General features: G+C 41.4%; 1 protein-coding gene across 2 annotated transcripts in view; it reads left to right on the top strand.

The window, feature by feature from the left end:
* The window catches only part of LOC139764699 (epidermal retinol dehydrogenase 2-like), a 111,457-nt gene that overhangs the window by 22,327 nt on the left and 67,389 nt on the right, over positions 1 to 21,741 (top strand). Inside the window, exon 1 of one of the 2 annotated variants that reach the window (XM_071691587.1) lies at positions 528 to 730. The exons of the other annotated variant lie outside the window; for it this stretch is intronic. Within the exon in view, the coding sequence (XP_071547688.1) occupies positions 565 to 730 (166 nt within the window). The 5' untranslated portion in view covers positions 528 to 564. Of the gene's footprint in view, positions 1 to 527; positions 731 to 21,741 lie in introns of those variants that run through there. 2 annotated transcript variants of the gene reach the window in all.

Here is a 21,741-nt window from a genome sequence, read left to right as displayed (position 1 = left end):
AAAAATGACGTACAAGACGAAAAATTATCTTTGAAAAGTTTAATGTCGTCCAATGACCATAATGAGTTAGGTTTTCATGGATTTTATGACTCATTTTCGATAGTATTTTACTTCACATTAATCAGCCATTTTTTTTTTTATAATTAATATTACGCATTTTGCGAAAGTGTAACTAAATGTTTGTTGTGCACTATCTCGAACGAATTTCTTCAGTGTATGTTAATAGATTATATGACGAACTGTAACTTAATAGCCACCGTTAGTATGACGATTTTTAATGCCTTATTTAGACAGTCATGGTCCGCGTCACTGGCCTCGGTTAGGGACCAAGATAATCCCTGGCATTTATGCATCCGCCATTACCGTACACAGGAATTAAGTGACTCACGCTTCAAACTCGGAGGAAAATGAGCTTATACCATGATCAGTAGAGACTGCCACTGAATGTATCTTAAGTCTGACTGTGAGCCTTATATGTGATACTTATTTCACCAAGTGGTGATATTAAGTGGTTGTACGAGATGTTGGCCGGGACGATGTGTTAGTGCGTGGCGAGCAGACACGATGAGCAGTCAAGTGGAGGAGCTCAGACCGGAAGGAATCCTTGGCCGTCGGAGATCGTCCGTTAAAAAATCTGAACTCGACAATGGTGTTCGTGATTCCTCCAACGCTGATGACCGTAGATCAGAGGGGATTAGTAGCAGATTCTTTATCGAGTATTATATCGAAGGTAAGTTATCAGTCATAATCCTTTACCAGAGAAAGTTATGCGAAAACTGGTCTTCACGTCTAGAAGTTTTGCGGGTACTTGTACACTCTAGGAAGTTTGAATTTTCGTCAAAATATACCAAATGAAGCTAACTTGCATGTCTTACATATTGTAAATACTTTTTTCGCCGTTTCCCGTGCTAACGAGTTAGCATCAGGAACGACAGAGAAGGACGCATGCGCACACGTTCATTCTCAATTTACCCAAGCTCACTCTATTCACAGCGCATTCTCTCCCTCCAATTTTTCTCCATTCAAACTGGCATCAAAATTTACTTGTCCCTCAACCCTACTCTACCTAATAACCTTGCTCTTATTCACATTTACTCTCAACATTCTCCTTTCATACACTTTTCCACAACTCAGTCACCAACTTTTGCAGTTTCTCACACGAATCAGCCACCAGCGCTGTATCATCAGCGAACAACTGACTCACTTCCCAAGCCCTCTCTTCCACAACAGACTGCATACTTCCCCCTCTCTCGCATTTACCTCCCTAACAACCGCATCCATAAACAAATTAAACAATCATGGAGGCATTACGCACCCCTGCCGCAAACCGACATTCACTGAGAACCAATCACTTTCCTCTCTTCCTACTCGTACACATGGTAAAAACTTTTCACTGCATCTACCAACTTACCTCCCACACCATATACTTTTAAAAACTTCCACAAAGCATCTCTATCAACTCCTTCATATGCCTTCTCCAGATCCGTAAATGCTACATACAAATCCATCTTTTTCTAAGTATTTCTCACATGCATGCCTTAAAGCAAACACCTGATCCACACATCCTCTACCACTTCTGAAACCACACTGCTCTTCCCCAATCTGATGCTCTGTACACGCCTTCACCCTCTCAATCAATACCCTCCCATTTAATTTCCCAGGAATACTCTACAAACATGTGCCTCTGTAGTGTGAACATTCACCTTTATCCCCTTTGCCTTTGTGCAGTGGCACAATGCAGACATTGCGCCAATCCTCAAGCACTTCACCATGATCCATACATGTACTGAATATCCTTACCAACTAATTGAGAACACCGTCACCCCTTTTTTTTATATAAATTCCACTGCAATACCATCCAAACCCGCTGCCTTGCCGGATTTCATCTTCTGCAAAGTTTTCACTACCTCTTTTCTCTTTACTAAACCATTCTCTCTGACCCTCTCACTTCGCACACTACCCCGACCAAAACACCCAACATCTGCCACTCTATCATCAAACACATTCAACAAACCTTCAAAATACTCACTCCATCTCATTTCGTCATTACCTGTTATCGCCTCTCCCCTCCCCCTTGTCCCCTTCAACGATATTCCCATTTGTTCTCTTGTCTTACACACAATATTTACCTCCTTCCAAAACATCTTTTTATTCTCCCTAAAGTTTAATGATACTCTTTAACCCCAACTCTCATTTGCCCTCTTTTTCAGCCCTTGCACTTTCCTCATGACCTCCTTCCGCTTTCTTTTATATATCTCCCAGTCATTTGCACTCATTCCTTGTAAGTGTCATCCAAACGCCTCTCTTTTCTTTCGCTAACAACTGTACTTCATCTCACCACTCACTACCCTTTCTAATCTACCCACCTCCCACCTTTCTCATGTCGCATGCATCTTTTGCACAAAGGCCTCACTGCTTCCCTAAATACATCCCATTCCTCACCCACTCCCCTTTCATCATTTGCTCTCACCTTTTGCCATTTACACTTAGCTTCCTGGTAAATTATCATTATTCCAGTCTGTTCCTTAGGGCATTACGTATATGCAGTCCAGGATTTATTGACGATGAGTCTGAGAAGATATATTCTATTGGATCCAGATTAAAGTATCCAAGATCTCTCATTGATAAATCCCTTAAGCTGGCAAAGAAATTATTTTATAGAGTTGAACCCAAACCTCCCTTTGACACCAAGAACGTTTTAGTACTCCCTTTTGATAATTTTGCTTCCCATGTTGCTTAAATCCTTTAAATGTAAATGTTGCCTTCAGCAATAACAGTACTGTAAAGAATTAATCAGGAACTCACCAGAAAGTTATGCAGGATGCATCGATAGAGTACCATGTAGAAACTGTGATGAGTTTTATGTTGGGCAGACTGTAAGGATCTTTCTGTTAGTCTTAACCAACATAAATATACGATAAGGATAGGACAAGAATCAAATGCCTTGTTTAATGACGTAAAAGAATATGATCATTGTATTAACTGGAGTAATGCCATCTGTAATTAACTCCAGTACCACGAGAAATATCATTGAATCTTATATTATTAAGTACACAAAGAATTGTAACATTAATATTAGTGAAGGTCGATACAAATTGGATAAATTTATTGTTGATAAAATCTGTAAACAATTTCCCTTGTCCACATAATAAGCGTATGATACGCTTGATGCCAGATTTTAACGCACCCGGCCTCCATTCGGATAGTAACTTGTTTACCAAATGGCGCTCTAGCTACGTCACATCGTTGTACATCAGCTGACTGTCATATTTCTTTCTTGTGTCTCCCCTGATAATGTGATTATTACACAAAAGTGTACTTAGGAACTTATCTTGTTTCATTTCCTCAGGGACTCAGAGAAATGTATATACTTGATCACGCACTCAATTGTGATCCTTTCCAATATATATACATCTATATATTTTTTTTAATAATACTTGATCGCCGTTTCCAGCATCAGCGAGGTGGCGCCAGGAAACAGACGAAGAACGACCCATCCTCTCATTACACACACACACACACACACACACACACACACACACACACATATATATATATATATATATATATATATATATATATATATATATATATATATATATATATATATATATATATATATATATATATCTTTCTTTCATACTATTCGCCATTTCCCGCATTAGCGAGGTAGCGTTAAGAACAGAGGACTGGGCCTTTGAGGGAATATCCTCACCTGGCCCCCTTCTCTGTCCCTTCTTTGGAAAAATTAAAAAAAAAAGACGAGAGGGGAGGATTTCCAGCCACCCGCTCCCTCCCCTTTTAGTCGCCTTCTACGACACGCAGGGAATACGTGGGAAGTATTCTTTCTCCCCTATCCCCAGGGATATATATATATATATATATATATATATATACATATACACACACACACATATATATATATATATATATATATATATATATATATATATATATATATATATATATATATATATATATATATATATATATATATATATATATATATATGGAAACTGATCAACAAAAACTTGATGCCTTGTCTGTGGCTGCCATGTTGAGAGCTGCCTTAACATTTTGGGTATAACAGTTGTCCCTAGTAATCCAATTATAAAACTTTGGCAGGGTGCATCAATGTCTTCCAAGTCACAGTTAACAACTTTCCAATTGTTTTACAAATACTCTAAGTACATAGGACTGCATAAAACTTAATACAAAATTTGTTTAAAAAATTACATTTCTCTGATGTTCACAATGATAATTTCCCCCATTCAATTGCATTTTTTCCCTGCAAAAATCGTCCAAATGCCTCTCTCTACTCTTTCACTAATAATCTTACTTCTTCATTCCACCACTCACTACCCTTTCTAGTCAACCCACCTCCCACGCTTCTCATGCCACAAGCATCTTTTGCGCACTCCATCACTGATTCCCTAAATACATCCCATTCCTCCCCCACTCCCCTTACTTGACAGGAGGTCAAGAGAAAGGTGCAAGAGGTGAAAAAGAGGGCAAATGAGAGTTGGGGTGAGAGAGTATCATTAAATTTTAGGGAGAATAAAAAGATGTTCTGGAAGGAGGTGAATAAAGTGCGTAAGACAAGGGAGCAAATGGGAACTTCAGTGAAGGGCGCTAATGGGGAGGTGATAACAAGTAGTGGTGATGTGAGAAGTAGATGGAGTGAGTATTTTGAAGGTTTGTTGAATGTGTTTGATGATAGAGTGGCAGATATAGGGTGTTTTGGTCGAGGTGGTGTGCAAAGTGAGAGGGTTAGGGAAAATGATTTGGTAAACAGAGAAGAGGTAGTAAAAGCTTTGCGGAAGATGAAAGCCGGCAAGGCAGCAGGTTTGGATGGTATTGCAGTGGAATTTATTAAGAAAGGGGGTGACTGTATTGTTGACTGGTTGGTAAGGTTATTTAATGTATGTATGGCTCATGGTGAGGTGCCTGAGGATTGGCGAAATGCGTGCATAGTGCCATTGTACAAAGGCAAAGGGGATAAGAGTGAGTGTTCAAATTACAGAGGTATAAGTTTGTTGAGTATTCCTGGTAAATTATATGGGAGGGTATTGATTGAGTGGGTGAAGGCATGTACAGAGCATCAGATTGGGGAAGAGCAGTGTGGTTTCAGAAGTGGTAGAGGATGTGTGGATGTTTGAGAAATACTTAGAAAAGCAAATGGATTTGTATGTAGCATTTATGGATCTGGAGAAGGCATATAATAGAGTTGATAGAGATGCTCTGTGGAAGGTATTAAGAATATATGGTGTTGGAGGCAAGTTGTTAGAAGCAGTGAAAAGTTTTTATCGAGGATGTAAGGCATGTGTACGTGTAGGAAGAGAGGAAAGTGATTGGTTCTCAGTGAATGTAGGTTTGCGGCAGGGGTGTGTGATATCTCCATGGTTGTTTAATTTGTTTATGGATGGGGTTGTTAGGGAGGTGAATGCAAGAGTTTTGGAAAGAGGGGCAAGTATGAAGTCTGTTGTGGATGAGAGAGCTTGGGAAGTGAGTCAGTTGTTGTTCGCTGATGATACAGCGCTGGTGGCTGATTCATGTGAGAAACTGCAGAAGCTGGTGACTGAGTTTGGTAAAGTGTGTGGAAGAAGAAAGTTAAGAGTAAATGTGAATAAGAGCAAGGTTATTAGGTACAGTAGGGTTGAGGGTCAAGTCAACTGGGAGGTAAGTTTGAATGGAGAAAAACTGGAGGAAGTAAAGTGTTTTAGATATCTGGGAGTGGATCTGGCAGCGGATGGAACCATGGAAGCGGAAGTGAATCATAGGGTGGGGGAAGGGGCGAAAATCCTGGGAGCGTTGAAGAATGTGTGGAAGTCGAGAACATTATCTCGGAAAGCAAAAATGGGTATGTTTGAAGGAATAGTGGTTCCAACAATGTTGTATGGTTGCGAGGCGTGGGCTATGGATAGAGTTGTGCGGAGGAGGGTGGATGTGCTGGAAATGAGATGTTTGAGGACAATGTGTGGTGTGACGTGGTTTGATCGATTAAGTAATGTAAGGGTAAGAGAGATGTGTGGAAATAAAAGGAGCGTGGTTGAGAGAGCAGAAGAGGGTGTTTTGAAATGGTTTGGGCACATGGAGAGAATGAGTGAGGAAAGATTGACTAAGAGGATATATGTGTCGGAGGTGGAGGGAACGAGGAGAAGTGGGAGACCAAATTGGAGGTGGAAAGATGGAGTGAAAAAGATTTTGTGTGATCGGGGCCTGAACATGCAGGAGGGTGAAAGGCGTGCAAGGAATAGAGTGAATTGGATCGATGTGGTATACCGGGGTTGACGTGCTGTCAGTGGATTGAATCAGGGCATGTGAAGCGTCTGGGGTAAACCATGGAAAGTTGTGTGGGGCCTGATTGTGGAAAGGGAGCTGTGGTTTCGGGCATTATTGCATGACAGCTAGAGACTGAGTGTGAACTAATGGGGCCTTTGTTGTCTTTTCCTAGCGCTGCCTCGCACACATGGGGGGGGGGGGGGTATGGTATTCCATGTGTGGCAAGGTGGCGATGGGAATGAATAAAGGCAGACAGTGTGAATTGTGTGCATGGGTATATATGTATATGTCTGTGTGTGTATATATATGTGCACATTGAGATGTATAGGTATGTATATTTGCGTGTGTGGACGTGTATGTATATACATGTGTATTGGGGGTGGGTTGGGCCATTTCTTTCGTCTGTTTCCTTGCGCTACCTCGCAAACGCGGGAGACAGCGACAAAGCAAAATAAATATATAAATAAATGTAAATATATATATATATATATATATATATATATATATATATATATATATATATATATATATATATATATATATATTTTTTTTTTTTTTTTCTTTTTTTTTATACTTTGTCGCTGTCTCCCGCGTTTGCGAGGTAGCGCAAGGAAACAGACGAAAGAAATGGCCCAACCCCCCCCCCCCATACACATGTATATACATACGTCCACACACGCAAATATACATACCTACACAGCTTTCCATGGTTTACCCCAGACGCTTCACATGCCTTGATTCAATCCACTGACAGCACGTCAACCCCGGTATACCACATCGCTCCAATTCACTCTATTCCTTGCCCTCCTTTCACCCTCCTGCATGTTCAGGCCCCGATCACACAAAATCTTTTTCACTCCATCTTTCCACCTCCAATTTGGTCTCCCTCTTCTTGCTCCCTCCACCTCCGACACATATATCCTCTTGGTCAATCTTTCCTCACTCATCCTCTCCATGTGCCCAAACCACTTCAAAACACCCTCTTCTGCTCTCTCAACCACGCTCTTTTTATTTCCACACATCTCTCTTACCCTTACGTTACTCACTCGATCAAACCACCTCACACCACACATTGTCCTCAAACATCTCATTTCCAGCACATCCATCCTCCTGCGCACAACTCTATCCATAGCCCACGCCTCGCAACCATACAACATTGTTGGAACCACTATTCCCTCAAACATACCCATTTTTGCTTTCCGAGATAATGTTCTCGACTTCCACACATTCACACACACACACACACACACACACATATATATATATATATATATATATATATATATATATATATATATATATATATATATATATATATATATATATATATACCCATCAACGCCCTTGCTTGTATATATGCATACACATTCATATACATATCAACATATACACATATAGATATACACACATGTACATATTCATACTTGCTTGCCTTGAATCCATTCCTGGCGCTACCCCGCCCAACAGGAAACAGTATCGCTGCCTACCACTTCAGCGAGGTAGCACTAGGAAAACAGACAAAAAAAGCCACATTTGTTCACGCTCAGTCTCTAGCTGTCATGTGTAATGCACCGAAACCACAGCTCCCTTTCCACATCCAGTGTGTATGTGAACTGGAATGGTGAGTAAACACAGGGGAGAGCTTCTGAGTTTTGTTCCTCTGACATTTCTGCTTGTGCAGAAGCTTTCTTCAGAGAAACTGAGTGGAATACAAGGATGCAAGTGTATATATCCCCCACAGGAGAGTGCTCCCTCACTCTCCACCATGGCTTACCTTTTGTCTACAACTGAGTTCACTCGCTCGTAGAACTCTTTAAGATGTTTCTTGCACATGACTTCCTTTCCTTAAATCCATGTTGTCTTGCTTAGGTAATTTCTGTGCTGCTTCATGATCTTTATTCTTGGTCGGTCATATTTCTCATTCTTACGCCGTGTTCCCCTGCTTTCTGTCAATGTCATTTTTGCAGTAGGTCCAGCCCCACGTGCAAAGCCTTTGCAGCCGTTTATTACTTTATCTACACATAAGGCAGCTTCAATGATTTTCTTATTTACTTGGTTAGTCCCTCATGCATCATATTTGCCTCTTGCCACTTTTTTTTTTTCATGTTGAAGGCTCCAGTCATAGACAAAAGCCCACATCAAGGCCGGTCCTTAATTGAGATATAGATAGAATTATGAAATGGAAAAAAGAAAAGACAACGGAAAGTATTTAAACATTTTTAAGAAAGTGGAAGACCTGTCTTTGAAAATGTGCCAGGCCATAGTTAGTGGGAAAGACATGAGAAGGGAGAGACTTTCAAAGCTTCGATGTGTAGGGTAAGAAACAGGTATCAAAACAGCCCACCTTTGAGTTGCTGATGGCTTCACAATAATCATGTGACGCAGCAGCTTGCCGGGTATTGCGTGGTCTAATTAATGGTGGGGGCACACAAGCAGCCAGCTCTCGGGAACAAAAAGCAAAGTAATATTACTGCTATAGTGGAGGGAAAGTGAACCAACATCGTGGCATAAGGCAAGGGGTTAAAGTTTGCGAGATAACTTGGGATAGTTTATGTCATAACGACTCTAACTCAACTTGTCATGTGATGACATATCAGATTTATGTTCCCTGATGCTTTTGGCACTACCTTGCCTTCTTTCCCAGTAGTATGTGGCTCGACATCCAGAACATAGTATGTTGTATACCATGCTATACTTGGTGATATTTTTTCAGCTTTTTTTTCAGCACCTTCCCTATCTTCCTTGGTGATGTAGCAATGTTTAACCCTGTCTCTTTTTACGCATCTATCTTTGAGGCCACAGATGTGGTTAGATACTTATAGAAGAAGGGGAAAACCTCTGCAACATTGTCAGGGATGAAGACAGGAGATGGGTTGAAAACAAGAATCGGAACAAGTATCAACAAAGTTATCGTGGTATACAGTATACCATGTTTACCAAGTCTGGCCACAGACTTCTGGGAAACAGCAGAGTATTGCCAAAAGCATTAGTGACCATAAAGCTGATATGCATCATCATAGGGCATTTAATGCATTTATTGTCCACATAAACAGAATGGACACCTACCAAAGTGGCAAGAGGTGAATATAGTGCATGAGGTACTGAGCAATCAAGTAAGAAAAGCCGTGGAAGCTGCTTACATATGCTCGCATGAAGTAATAAACAGTCGTGATGGTTTTGTATCTGAAGCCAATCCAGAGGCTAAAATGGTTAGCGCAGAAAGTAGGGAAATGGCAAAGGAATGAGAAACGCGCTCAGCTGAGAATAATATGGAGCAGCGACCATTGAGGTAGTATATATATATATATATATATATATATATATATATATATATATATATATATATATATATATATATATATATATATTTCTTTTTTTTTTTTTTCATACTATTCGCCATTTCCCGCGTTAGCAAGGTAGCGTTAAGAACAGAGGACTGAGCCTTTGAGGGAATATCCTCACCTGGCCCCCTTCTCTGTTCCTTCTTTTGGAAAATTAAAAACGAGAGGGGAGGATTTCCAGCCCCCCGCTCCCTTCCCTTTTAGTCGCCTTTTACGACACGCAGGGATTACGTGAGAAGTATTCTTTCTCCCCTATCCCCAGGGATATATATATATATATATATATATATATATATATATATATATATATATATATATATATATATATATATATATATATATATATATATGTGTGTGTGTGTGTGTGTGTGTGTGTGTGTGTGTGTGTGGGGCCATTCTTTCGTTTGTTTCCTTGCGCTACCTCATTAACGCGGGAGGGCAAATGAGAGTTGGGGTGAGAGAGTATTATTAAACTTTAGGGAGGAGAAAAAGATGTTTTGGAAGGAGGTAAATAAAGTGCGTAAGACAAGAGAACAAATGGGAACATCGGTGAAGGGGGCTAATGGGGAGGTGATAACAAGTAGTGGTGATGTGAGAAGGAGATGGAGTGAGTATTTTGAAGGTTTTTTGAATGTGTTAGATGATAGAGTGGCAGATATAGGGTGTTTTGGTCGAGGTGGAGTGCAAAGTGAGAGGGTTAGGGAGAATGATTTGATAAACAGAGAAGAGGTAGTAAAAGCTTTGCGGAAGATGAGAGCCGGCAAGGGAGCGGGTTTGGATGGTACTGCAGTGGAATTTATTAAAAAAAAAAAGGGGGGGGGGGGATGATTCTGTTGTTGACTGGTTGGTAAGGATATTTAATGTATGTATGACTCATGGTGAGGTGCCTGAGGATTGACGGAATGCATGCATAGTGCCATTGTACAAAGGAAAAGGGGACAAAGGTGAGTGCTGCAATTACAGAGGTATAAGTTTGTTGAGTATTCCTGGTAAATTATATGGGAGGGTATTGATTGAGACGGTGAAGACATGTACAGAGCATCAGATTGGAGAAGAGCAGTGTGGTTTCAGAAGTGGTAGAGGATGTGTGGATCAGGTGTTTGCTTTGAAGAATGTATGTGAGAAATATACTTAGAAAAACAAATGGATTTGTATGTAGCATTTATGGATCTGGAGAAGGCATATTATAGAGTTAATAGAGATGCTCTGTGAAAGATATTAAGAATATATGGTGTGGGAGGCAAGTTGTTAGAAGCAGTGAAAAGTTTTTATTGAGGATGTAAGGCATGTTTACCCCAGACGCTTCACATGCCCTGGTTCAATCCATTGACAGCACGTCGACCTCGGTATACCACATCGTTCCAGTTCACTCTATTCCTTGCACGCCTTTCACCCTCCTGCATGTTCAGGCCCCGATCACTCAAAATCTTTTTCACTCCATCTTTCCACCTCCAATTTGGTCCTCCACTTCTCCTCGTTCCCTCCACCTCTGACACATATATCCTCTTTGTCAATCTTTCCTCACTCATTCTCTCCATGTGACCAAACCATTTCAAAACCCCCTCTTCTGCTCTCTCAACCACACTCTTTTTATTACCACACATCTCTTACCCTTACATTACTTACTCGATCAAACCACCTCCCACCACATATTGTCCTCAAACATCTCATTTCCAGCACATCCACCATCCTGCACACAACTCTATCTATAGCCCATGCCTCGCAACCATACAACATTGTTGGAACCACTATTCCTTCAAACATACCCATTTTTGCTTTCGGAGATAATCTTCTCGACTTCCACACATTCTTCAACGCTCCCAGGATTTTCGCTCCCTCCCCCACCCTATGATTCACTTCCGCTTCCATGGTTCCATCCACTGCCAAATCCACTCCCAGGTATCTAAAACACTTCACTTCCTCCAGTTTTTCTCCATTCAGACTTACCTCCCAATTGACTTGACCCTCAACCCTACTGTACCTAATAACCTTGCTCTTATTCACATTTACTCTCAGCTTTCTTCTTTCACACACTTTACCAAACTCAGTCACCAGCTTCTGCAGTTTTCACCCGAATCAGCCACCAGCGCTGTATCATCAGCGAACAACAACTGACTCACTTCCCAAGCTCTCTCATCCACAACAGACTGCATACTTGCCCCTCTTTCCAAAACTCTTGCATTCACCTCCCTAACAACCCCATCCATAAACAAATTAAACAACCATGAAGACATCACACACCCCTGCCGCAAACCTACATTCACTGAGAACCAATCACTTTCCTCTCTTCCTACATGTACACATGCCTTACATCCTCGATAAAAACTTTTCACTGCTTCTAACAACTTGCCTCCCACACCATATATTCTTAATACCTTTCATAGAGCATCTCTATCAACTGTATCATATACCTTCTCCACACCCATAAATGCTACATACAAATCCATTTGCTTTTCTAAGTATTTCTCACATACATTCTTCAAAGCAAACACCTTATCCACACATCCTCTACCACTTCTGAAACCACACTGCTCTTCCCCAATCTGATGCTCTATACATGCCTTCACCCTCTCAATCAATACCTTCCCATATAATTTCCCAGGAATACTCAACAAACTTATACCTCTGTAATTTGAGCACTCACCTTTGTTCCCTTTGCCTTTGTACAATGGCACTATGCAAGCATTCCGCCAATCCTCAGGCACCTCACCATGAATCATACATACATTGAATAACCTTACCAACCCGTCAATAATACAATCACCCCATTTTTTTGATAAATTCCACTGCAATACCATCCAAACCTGCTGCCTTGCCGGCTTTCATCTTCCGCAAAGCTTTTACTACCTCTTCCCTGTTTACCAAATCATTTTCCCTAACCCTCTCACTTTGCACACCACCTCGACCAAAACACCCTATATCTGCCACCCTATATCTGTCATCAAACATATTCAACAAACCTTCAAAATACTCACTCCATCTCCTCACATCACTACTTGTTATCACCTCTCCATTAGCCGCCTTCACTGAAGTTCCCATTTGTTCCCTTGTCTTACGCACTATATTTACCTCCTTCCAAAACATCTTTTTATTCTCCCTAAAATTTAATGATACTCTCTCACCCCAAGTCTCATTTGCCCTCATTTGCCTTACTCTTGACCTCCTGCCTCTTTCATTTATACATCTACAGTCATTTGCATTATTTCCCTGCAAAAATCGTCCAAATGCCTCTCTATTCTCTTTCACTAATACTCTTCCCTCTTCATCCCACCATTCACTACCCTTCCTAATCTGCCCTCCTCCCACGCATCTTTTGTGCAAGCCATCACTACTTCCCTGAATACATCCCATTCCTCCCCCACTCCCCTTACCTCTTTTGTTCTCACCTTTTTCCATTCTGTACTCATTCTCTCCTGTTACTTCCTTACACAAGTCTCCTTCCCAAGCTCACTTACTCTCACCACTCTCTTCACCCCAACATTCTCTCTTCTTTTCTGAAAACCTCTACAAATCTTCACCTTCGCCCTCACAAGATAATGATCAGATATCCCTCCAGTTGCACCTCTCAGCACATTAACATCCAAAAGTCTCTCTTTCGCGCGCCTATCAATTAATACGTAATTCAATAATGCTCTCTGACCATCTCTCCTTCTTACATACGTACACTTATGTATATCTCTCTTTTTAAACTAGGTGTTCCCAATCACCAGTCCTTTTTCAGCACATAAATCTACAAGCTCTTCACTATTTCCATTTGCAACACTGAACACCCCATGTATACCAGTTATTCCCTCAACTGCTACATTACTCACCTTTGCATTCAAATCACCCATCACTATAACCCGGTCTCGTGCATCAAAACCACTGGTGAGAGTAAGTGAGCTTGGGAAGGAGACTTGTGTGAGGAAGTAACAGGAGAGACTGAGTACAGAATGGAAAAAGGTGACAACAAAAGAGGTAAGGGGAGTGGGGGAGGAATGGGATGTATTTAGGGAAGCAGTGATGGCATGCGCAAAAGATGCTTGTGGTATGAGAAGCGTGGGAGGTGGGCAGATTAGGAAGGGTAGTGAATGGTGGGATGAAGACGTAAGATTATTAGTGAAAGAGAAGAGAGAGGCATTTGGACGATTTTTGCAGGGAAAAAATGCAAATGAGTGGGGGATGTAGAAAAGAAAGAGACAGAAGGTCAAGAGAAAGGTGCAAGAAGTGAAAAAGAGGGCAAATGACAGTTGGGGTGTGAGAGTATCATTAAATTTTAGGAAGAATAAAAAGATGTGAAAGCAAGAGGTGAAAAAGAGGGCAAATGAGAGTTGGGGTGAGAGAGTATCATTAAATTTTAGGGAGAATAAAAAGATGTTCTGGAAGGAGGTAAATAAAGTGCGTAAGACAAGGGAGCAAATGGGAACTTCAGTGAAGGGCGCAAATGGGGAGGTGATAACAAGTAGTGGTGATGTGAGAAGGAGATGGAGTGAGTATTTTGAAGGTTTGTTGAATGTGTTTGATGATAGAGTGGCAGATATAGGGTGTTTTGGTCGAGGTGGTGTGCAAAGTGAGAGGGTTAGGGAAAATGATTTGGTAAACAGAGAAGAGGTAGTAAAAGCTTTGTGGAAGATGAAAGCCGGCAAGGCAGCAGGTTTGGATGGTATTGCAGTGGAATTTATTAAAAAAGGGGGTGACTGTATTGTTGACTGGTTGGTAAGGTTATTTAATGTATGTATGACTCATGGTGAGGTGCCTGAGGATTGGCAGAATGCGTGCATAGTGCCATTGTACAAAGGCAAAGGGGAGAAGAGTGAGTGCTCAAATTACAGAGGTATAAGTTTGTTGAGTATTGCTGGTAAATTATATGGGAGGGTATTGATTGAGAAGGTGAAGGCATGTACAGAGCATCAGATTGGGGAAGAGCAGTGTGGTTTCAGAAGTGGTAGAGGATGTGTGGATCAGGTGTTTGCTTTGAAGAATGTATGTGAGAAATACTTAGAAAAGCAAATAGATTTGTATGTAGCATTTATGGATCTGGAGAAGGCATACGATAAAGTTGATAGAGATGCTCTGTGGAAGGTATTAAGAATATATGGTGTGGGAGGCAAGTTGTTAGAAGCAGTGAAAAGTTTTTATCGAGGATGTAAGGCATGTGTACATGTAGGAAGAGAGGAAAGTGATTGGTTCTCAGTGAATGTAGGTTTGCGGCAGGGGTGTGTGATGTCTCCATGGTTATTTAATTTGTTTATGGATGGGGTTGTTAGGGAGGTAAATGCAAGAGTTTTGGAAAGAGGGGCAAGTATGAAGTCTGTTATGGATGAGAGAGCTTGGGAAGTGAGTCAGTTGTTGTTCGCTGATGATACAGCGCTGGTGGCTGATTCATGTGAGAAACTGCAGAAGCTGGTGACTGAGTTTGGTAAAGTGTGTGAAAGAAGAAAGTTAAGAGTAAATGTGAATAAGAGCAAGGTTATTAGGTACAGTAGGGTTGAGGGTCAAGTCAATTGGGAGGTAAGTTTGAATGGAGAAAAACTGGAGGAAGTAAAGTGTTTTAGATATCTGGGAGTGGATCTGGCAGCGGATGGAACCATGGAAGCGGAAGTGAATCATAGGGTGGGGGAGTGGGCGAAAATCCTGGGAGCGTTGAAGAATGTGTGGAAGTCGAGAACATTATCTCGGAAAGCAAAAATGGGTATGTTTGAAGGAATGGTGGTTCCAACAACGTTGTATGTTTGCGAGGCGTGGGTTATGGATAGAGTTGTGCGCAGGAGGGTGGATATGCTGGAAATGAGATGTTTGAGGACAATGTGTGGTGTGAGGTGGTTTGATCGAGTAAGTAATGTAAGGGTAAGAGAGATGTGTGGAAATAAAAAGAGCATGGTTGAGAGAGCAGAAGAGGGTGTTTTGAAATGGTTTGGGTACATGGAGAGAATGAGTGAGGAAAGATTGACCAAGAGGATATATGTGTCGGAGGTGGAGGGAACGAGGAGAAGTGGGAGACCAAATTGGAGGTGGAAAGATGGAGTGAAAAAGATTTTGTGTGATCGGGGCCTGAACATGCAGGAGGGTGAAAGGAGGGCAAGGAATAGAGTGAATTGGATCGATGTGGTATACCGGGGTTGACGTGCTGTCAGTGGATTGAATCAGGGCATGTGAAGCTTCTGGGGTAAACCATGGAAAGTTGTGTGGGGCCTGGATGTGGAAAGGGAGCTGTGGTTTCGGGCATTATTGCGTGGCAGCTAGAGACTGAGTGTGAACGAATTGGGCCTTTATTGTCTTTTCCTAGTGCTACCTCGCACACATGAAGAGGGAGGGGGAAGGTATTCCATGTGTGGCGAGGTGGCGATGGGAGTGAATGGGGGCAGACAGTGTGAATTGTGTGCATGGGTATATATGTATGTGTCTGTGTATGTATATATATGTGTACATTGAGATGTATAGGTATGTATATTTGCGTGTGTGGACGTGTGTGTGTATACATTGTGTATGGGGGTGGGTTGGGCCATTTCTTTCGTCTGTTTCCTTGCGCTACCTCGCAAACGCGGGAGACAGCGACAAAGCAAAGTGAAATATAATTTACAAAAAAAGATGTTTTGGAAGGAGGTAAATAAAATGCGTAACAGAAGGGAGCAAATGGGAACTTCAGTGAAGGGGGCTAATGGGGAGGTGATAACAAGTAGTGGTGATGTGAGAAGGAGATGTAGTGAGTATTTTGAAGGTTTGTTGAATGTGTTTGATGATAGAGTGCCAGATATAGGATGTTTTGGTCAAGGTGGTGTGCAAAGTGAGAGGATTAGGGAAAATGATTTGTTGAAGAGAGAAGAGGTAGTAAAAGCTTTGCTGAAGATGAAAGCTGGCAAGGCAGCAGGTTTGGATGGTATTGCAGTATAATTTATTAAGAAAGGGGTTGACTTTATTGTTGACTTGTTGGTAAGGTTATTTGATGTATGTATGATTCATGGTGAGGTGCCTGAGGATTGGCGGAATGCTTGCATAGTGCCATAGTACAAAGGCAAAGGGGATCAGAGTGAGTGCTCAAATTACAGAGGTATAAGTTTGTTGAGTATTCCTGGTAAATTATATGGGAGAGTATTGATTGAGAGGGTGAAGGCATGTACAGAGCATCAGATTGGGGAAGAGCAGTGTGGTTTCAGAAGTGGTAGAGGATGTGTGGATCAGGTGTTTGCTTTGAAGAATGTATGTGAGAAATACTTAGAAAAGCAAATGGATTTGTATTTAGCATTTATGGATCTGGAGAAGGAATATGATAGAGTTGATAGAGATACTCTGTGGAAGGTACTAAGAATATATGGTGTGGGAGGCAAGTTGTTAGAAGCAGTGAAAAGTTTTTATCGAGGATGTAAGGCATGTGTACGTGTAGGAAGAGAGGAAAGTGATTGGTTCTCAGTGAATGTAGGTTTGCAGCAGGGGTGTGTGATGTCTCCAAGGTTGTTTAATTTGTTTATGGATGGGGTTGTTAGGGAGGTGAATGCAAGAGTTTTGGAAAGAGGAGCAAGTATGCAGTCTGTTGGGATGAGAGAGCTTGGGAAGTGAGTCAGTTGTTGTTCGCTGATGATACAGCGCTGGTGGCTGATTCATGTGAGAAACTGCAGAGCTGATGACTGAGTTTTGTAAAGTGTGTGAAAGAAGAAAGTTAAGTGTAAATGTGAATAAGAGCAAGATTATTAGGTACAGTAGGGCTGAGGGTCAAGTCAATTGGGAGGTAAGTTTGAATAGAGAAAAACTGGAGGAAGTAAAGTGTTTTAGATATCTGGGAGTGGATCTGGCAGCGGATGGAACCATGGAAGCGGAAGTGAATCATAGGGTGGGGGAGGGGGTGAAAATTCTGGGAGCCTTGAAGAACGTGTGGAAGTCGAGAACATTATCTCGGAAAGCAAAAATGGGTATGTTTGAAGGAATAGTGGTTCCAACAATGTTGTAAGGTTGCGAGGCATGGGCTATGGATAGAGATGTGCGCAGGAGGGTGGATGTGCTGGAAATAAGATGTTTTAGGACAATATGTGGTGTGAGGTGGTTTGATCGAGTAAGCAATGTAAGGGTAAGAGAGATGTGTGGAAATAAAAAGAGTGTTGTTGAGAGAGCAGAAGAGGGTGTTTTGAAATGGTTTGGGCACATGGAGAGAATGAGTGAGGAAAGATTGACCAAGAGGATATATGTGTCGAAGGTGGAGGGAACGAGGAGAAGTGGGAGACCAAATTGGAGGTGGAAAGATGGAGTGAAAAAGATTTTGTGTGATCGGGGCCTGAACATGCAGGAGGGTGAAAGGCGGGCAAGGAATAGAGTGAATTGGATCGATGTGGTATACCGGGGTTGACGTGCTGTCAGTGGATTGAATCAGGGCATGTGAAGCGTCTGGGGTAAACCATGAAAAGCTGTTTAGGTATGTATATTTGCGTGTGTGGACTTATGTATATACATGTGTATAGGGGTGGGTTGGGCCATTTCTTTCGTCTGTTTCCTTGCGCTACCTCGCAAACGCGGGAGACAGCGACAAAGCAAAAAAAAAAAATATATTTATATATATATATATATATATATATATATATATATATATATATATATATATATATATATATATATATATATATAAGAGGTAGTAAAAGCTTTGCGGAAGATGAAAGCCGGCAAGGCAGCAGGTTTAATGGTATTGCAGTGGAATTTATTAGAAAAGGGGGTGACTGTATTATTGACTGGTTGGTAAGGTTATTTAATGTATGTATGACTCATGGTGAGGTGCCTGAGGATTGGCGGAATGCGTGCATAGTGCCATTGTACAAAGGCAAAGGGGATAAGAGTGAGTGCTCAAATTACAGAGGTATAAGTTTGTTGAGTATTCCTGGTAAATTATATGGGAGGGTATTGATTGAGAGGGTGAAGGCATGTACAGAGCATCAGATTGGGGAAGAGCAGTGTTGTTTCAGAAGTGGTAGAGGATGTGTGGATCAGGTGTTTGCTTTGAAGAATGTGTGTGAGAAATACTTAGAAAAGCAAATGGATTTGTATGTAGCATTTATGGATCTGGAGAAGGCATATGATAGAGTTGATAGAGATGCTCTGTGGAAGGTATTAAGAATATATGGTGTAGGAGGCAAGTTGTTAGAAGCAGTGAAAAGTTTTTATCGAGGATGTAAGGCATGTGTACGTGTAGGAAGAGAGGAAAGTGACTGGTTCTCAGTGAATGTAGGTTTGCAGCAGGGGTGTGTGATGTCTCCATGGTTGTTTAATTTGTTTTTGGATGGGGTTGTTAGGGAGGTAAATGCAAGAGTTTTGGAAAGAGGGGCAAGTATGAAGTCTGTTGGGGATGAGAGAGCTTGGGAAGTGAGTCAGTTGTTGTTCGCTGATGATACAGCGCTGGTGGCTGATTCATGTGAGAAACTGCAGAAGCTGGTGACTGAGTTTTGTAAAGTGTTTGAAAGAAGAAAGTTAAGAGTAAATGTGAATAAGAGCAAGGTTATTAGGTACAGTAGGGTTGAGGGTCAAGTCAATTGGGAGGTAAGTTTGAATGGAGAAAAACTGGAGGAAGTAAAGTGTTTTAGATATTCGGGAGTGGATCTGGCAGCGGATGGAACCATGGAAGCGGAAGTGGATCATAGGGTGGGGGAGGGGATGAATATTCTGGGAGCCTTGAAGAATGTGTGGAAGTCGAGAACATTATCTCGGAAAGCAAAAATGGGTATGTTTGAAGGAATAGTGGTTCCAACAATGTTGTATGGTTGCGAGGCGTGGGCTATGGATAGAGTTGTGCGGAGGAGGGTGGATGTGCTGGAAATGAGATGTTTGAGGACAATGTGTGGTGTGAGGTGGTTTGATCGAGTAAGTAACGGTAAGGGTAAGAGAGATGTGTGGAAATAAAAAGAGCGTGGTTGAGAGAGCAGAAGAGGGTGTTTTGAAATGGTTTGGGCACATGGAGAGAATGAGTGAGGAAAGATTGACCAAGAGGATATATGTGTCGGAGGTGGAGGGAACGAGGAGAAGTGGGAGACCAAATTGGAGGTGGAAAGATGGAGTGAAAAAGATTTTGTGTGATCGGGGCCTGAACATGCAGGAGGGTGAAAGGAGGGCAAGGAATAGAGTGAATTGGATCGATGTGGTATACCGGGGTTGACGTGCTGTCAGTGGGTTGAATCAGGGCATGTGAAGCTTCTGGGGTAAACCATGGAAAGCTGTGTAGGTATGTATATTTGCGTGTGTGGACGTATGTATATACATGTGTATGGGGGTGGGTGGGCCATTTCTTTCATCTGTTTCCTTGCGCTACCTCGCAAACGCGAGGCAGCGGTAAAAAAGAAAAAAAAGAAAAAGAATAATATATATATATATATATATATATATATATATATATATATATATATATATATATATATATATATATATATATATATATGTGTGTATGTCTATATACTTCCCACGTATTCCCTGCGTGTCGTAGAAGGCGACTAAAAGGGAAGGGAGCGGGGGGCTGGAAATCCTCCCCTCTTTTTTTTTTTTTCCAAAGGAAGGAACAGAGAAGGGGGCTGGATGAGGATGTTTCCTCAGAGGCCCGTCCTCTGTTCTAAACACTATCTCGCTGATGCGGGAAATGGCGAATAGTATGAAAGAAAGAAAGAATATATATATATATATATATATATATATATATATATATATATATATATATATATATATATATATATATATATATATATATTTATTTATATATATTTCTCCCCTATCCTATCCCTGGGGATAGGGGAGAAAGAATACTTCCCACGCATGTGTATGTGTAGGAAGAGAGGAAAGTGATTGTTTCTCAGTGAATGTAGGTTTGCGGTAGGGGTGTGTAATGTCTCCATGGTTGTTTAATTTGTTTATGGATGGGGTTGTTAGGGAGGTGAATGCAAGAGTTTTGGAAAGAGGGGCAAGTATGAAGTCTGTTGGGGATGAGAGAGCTTGTGAAGTGAGTCAGTTGTTATTCGCTGATGATACAGCGCTGGCGGCTGATTCATGTGAGAAACTGCAGAAGCTGGTGACTGAGTATGGTAAAGTGTGTGAAAGAAGAAAGTTAAGAGTAAATGCGAATAAGAGCAAGGTTATTAGGTACAGTAGGGTTGAGGGTCAAGTCAATTGGGAGGTGAGTTTGAATGGAGAAAAACTGGAGGAAGTGAATTGTTTTAGATATCTGGGAGTGGATCTGGCAGCGGATGTAACCATGGAAGCAGAAGTGGATCATAGGGCGGGGGAGGGGGCGAAAATTCTGGGAGCCTTGAAGAATGTGTGGAAGTCGAGAACATTATCTCGGAAAGCAAAAATGGGTATGTTTGAAGGAATAGTGGTTCCAACAATATATATATATATATATATATATTTTTTTTTTCATATTATTCGCCATTTCCCGCAATAGCAAGGTAGCGTTAAGAACAGAGGACTTGGCGTTTGAGGAAATATCCTCACCTGGCCCTCTTCTCTGTTCCCTCTTTTGGAAAATTAAGAAAAAAAAATATATATATATATATATATATATATATATATATATATATATATATTATTTTTTATTATTTTGCTTTCTCGCTGTCTCCCGCGTTTGCGAGGTAGCGCAAGGAAACAGACGAAAGAAATGGCCCAACCCACCCCCATACAAAATGTATATACATACACGTCCACACACGCAAATATACATACCTATACATCTCAATGTACACATATATATACACACACAGACATATACATATATACACATACACACAATTCACACTGTCTGCCTTTATTCATTCCCATCGCCACCTCACCACAAATGGAATAACAACCCCCTCCCCCCTCATGTGTGCGAGGTAGCGCTAGGAAAAGACAACAAAGACCACATTCGTTCACACTCAGTCTCTAGCTGTCATGTAATAATGTACCGAAACCACGGCTCCCCTGCCACATCCAGGCCCCACACACTTTCCATGGTTTACCCCAGATGCTTCACATGCCCTGGTTCAATCCATTGACAGCACATCGACCCCGGTATACCACATCGATCCAATTCACTCTATTCCTTGCACGCCTTTCACCCTCCTGCATGTTCAGGCCCCGATCACTCAAAATCTTTTTCACTCCATCTTTCCACCTCCAATTTGGTCTCCCACTTCTCCTCGTT

Source organism: Panulirus ornatus, chromosome 50 (assembly GCF_036320965.1).
Source record: "Panulirus ornatus isolate Po-2019 chromosome 50, ASM3632096v1, whole genome shotgun sequence".
In the NCBI taxonomy this organism is placed as follows: Eukaryota; Metazoa; Arthropoda; class Malacostraca; order Decapoda; family Palinuridae; genus Panulirus; species Panulirus ornatus.
The sequence above is the reverse complement of the archived record's forward strand: the minus strand, read 5'-3'. Positions and strand labels throughout refer to the sequence as shown.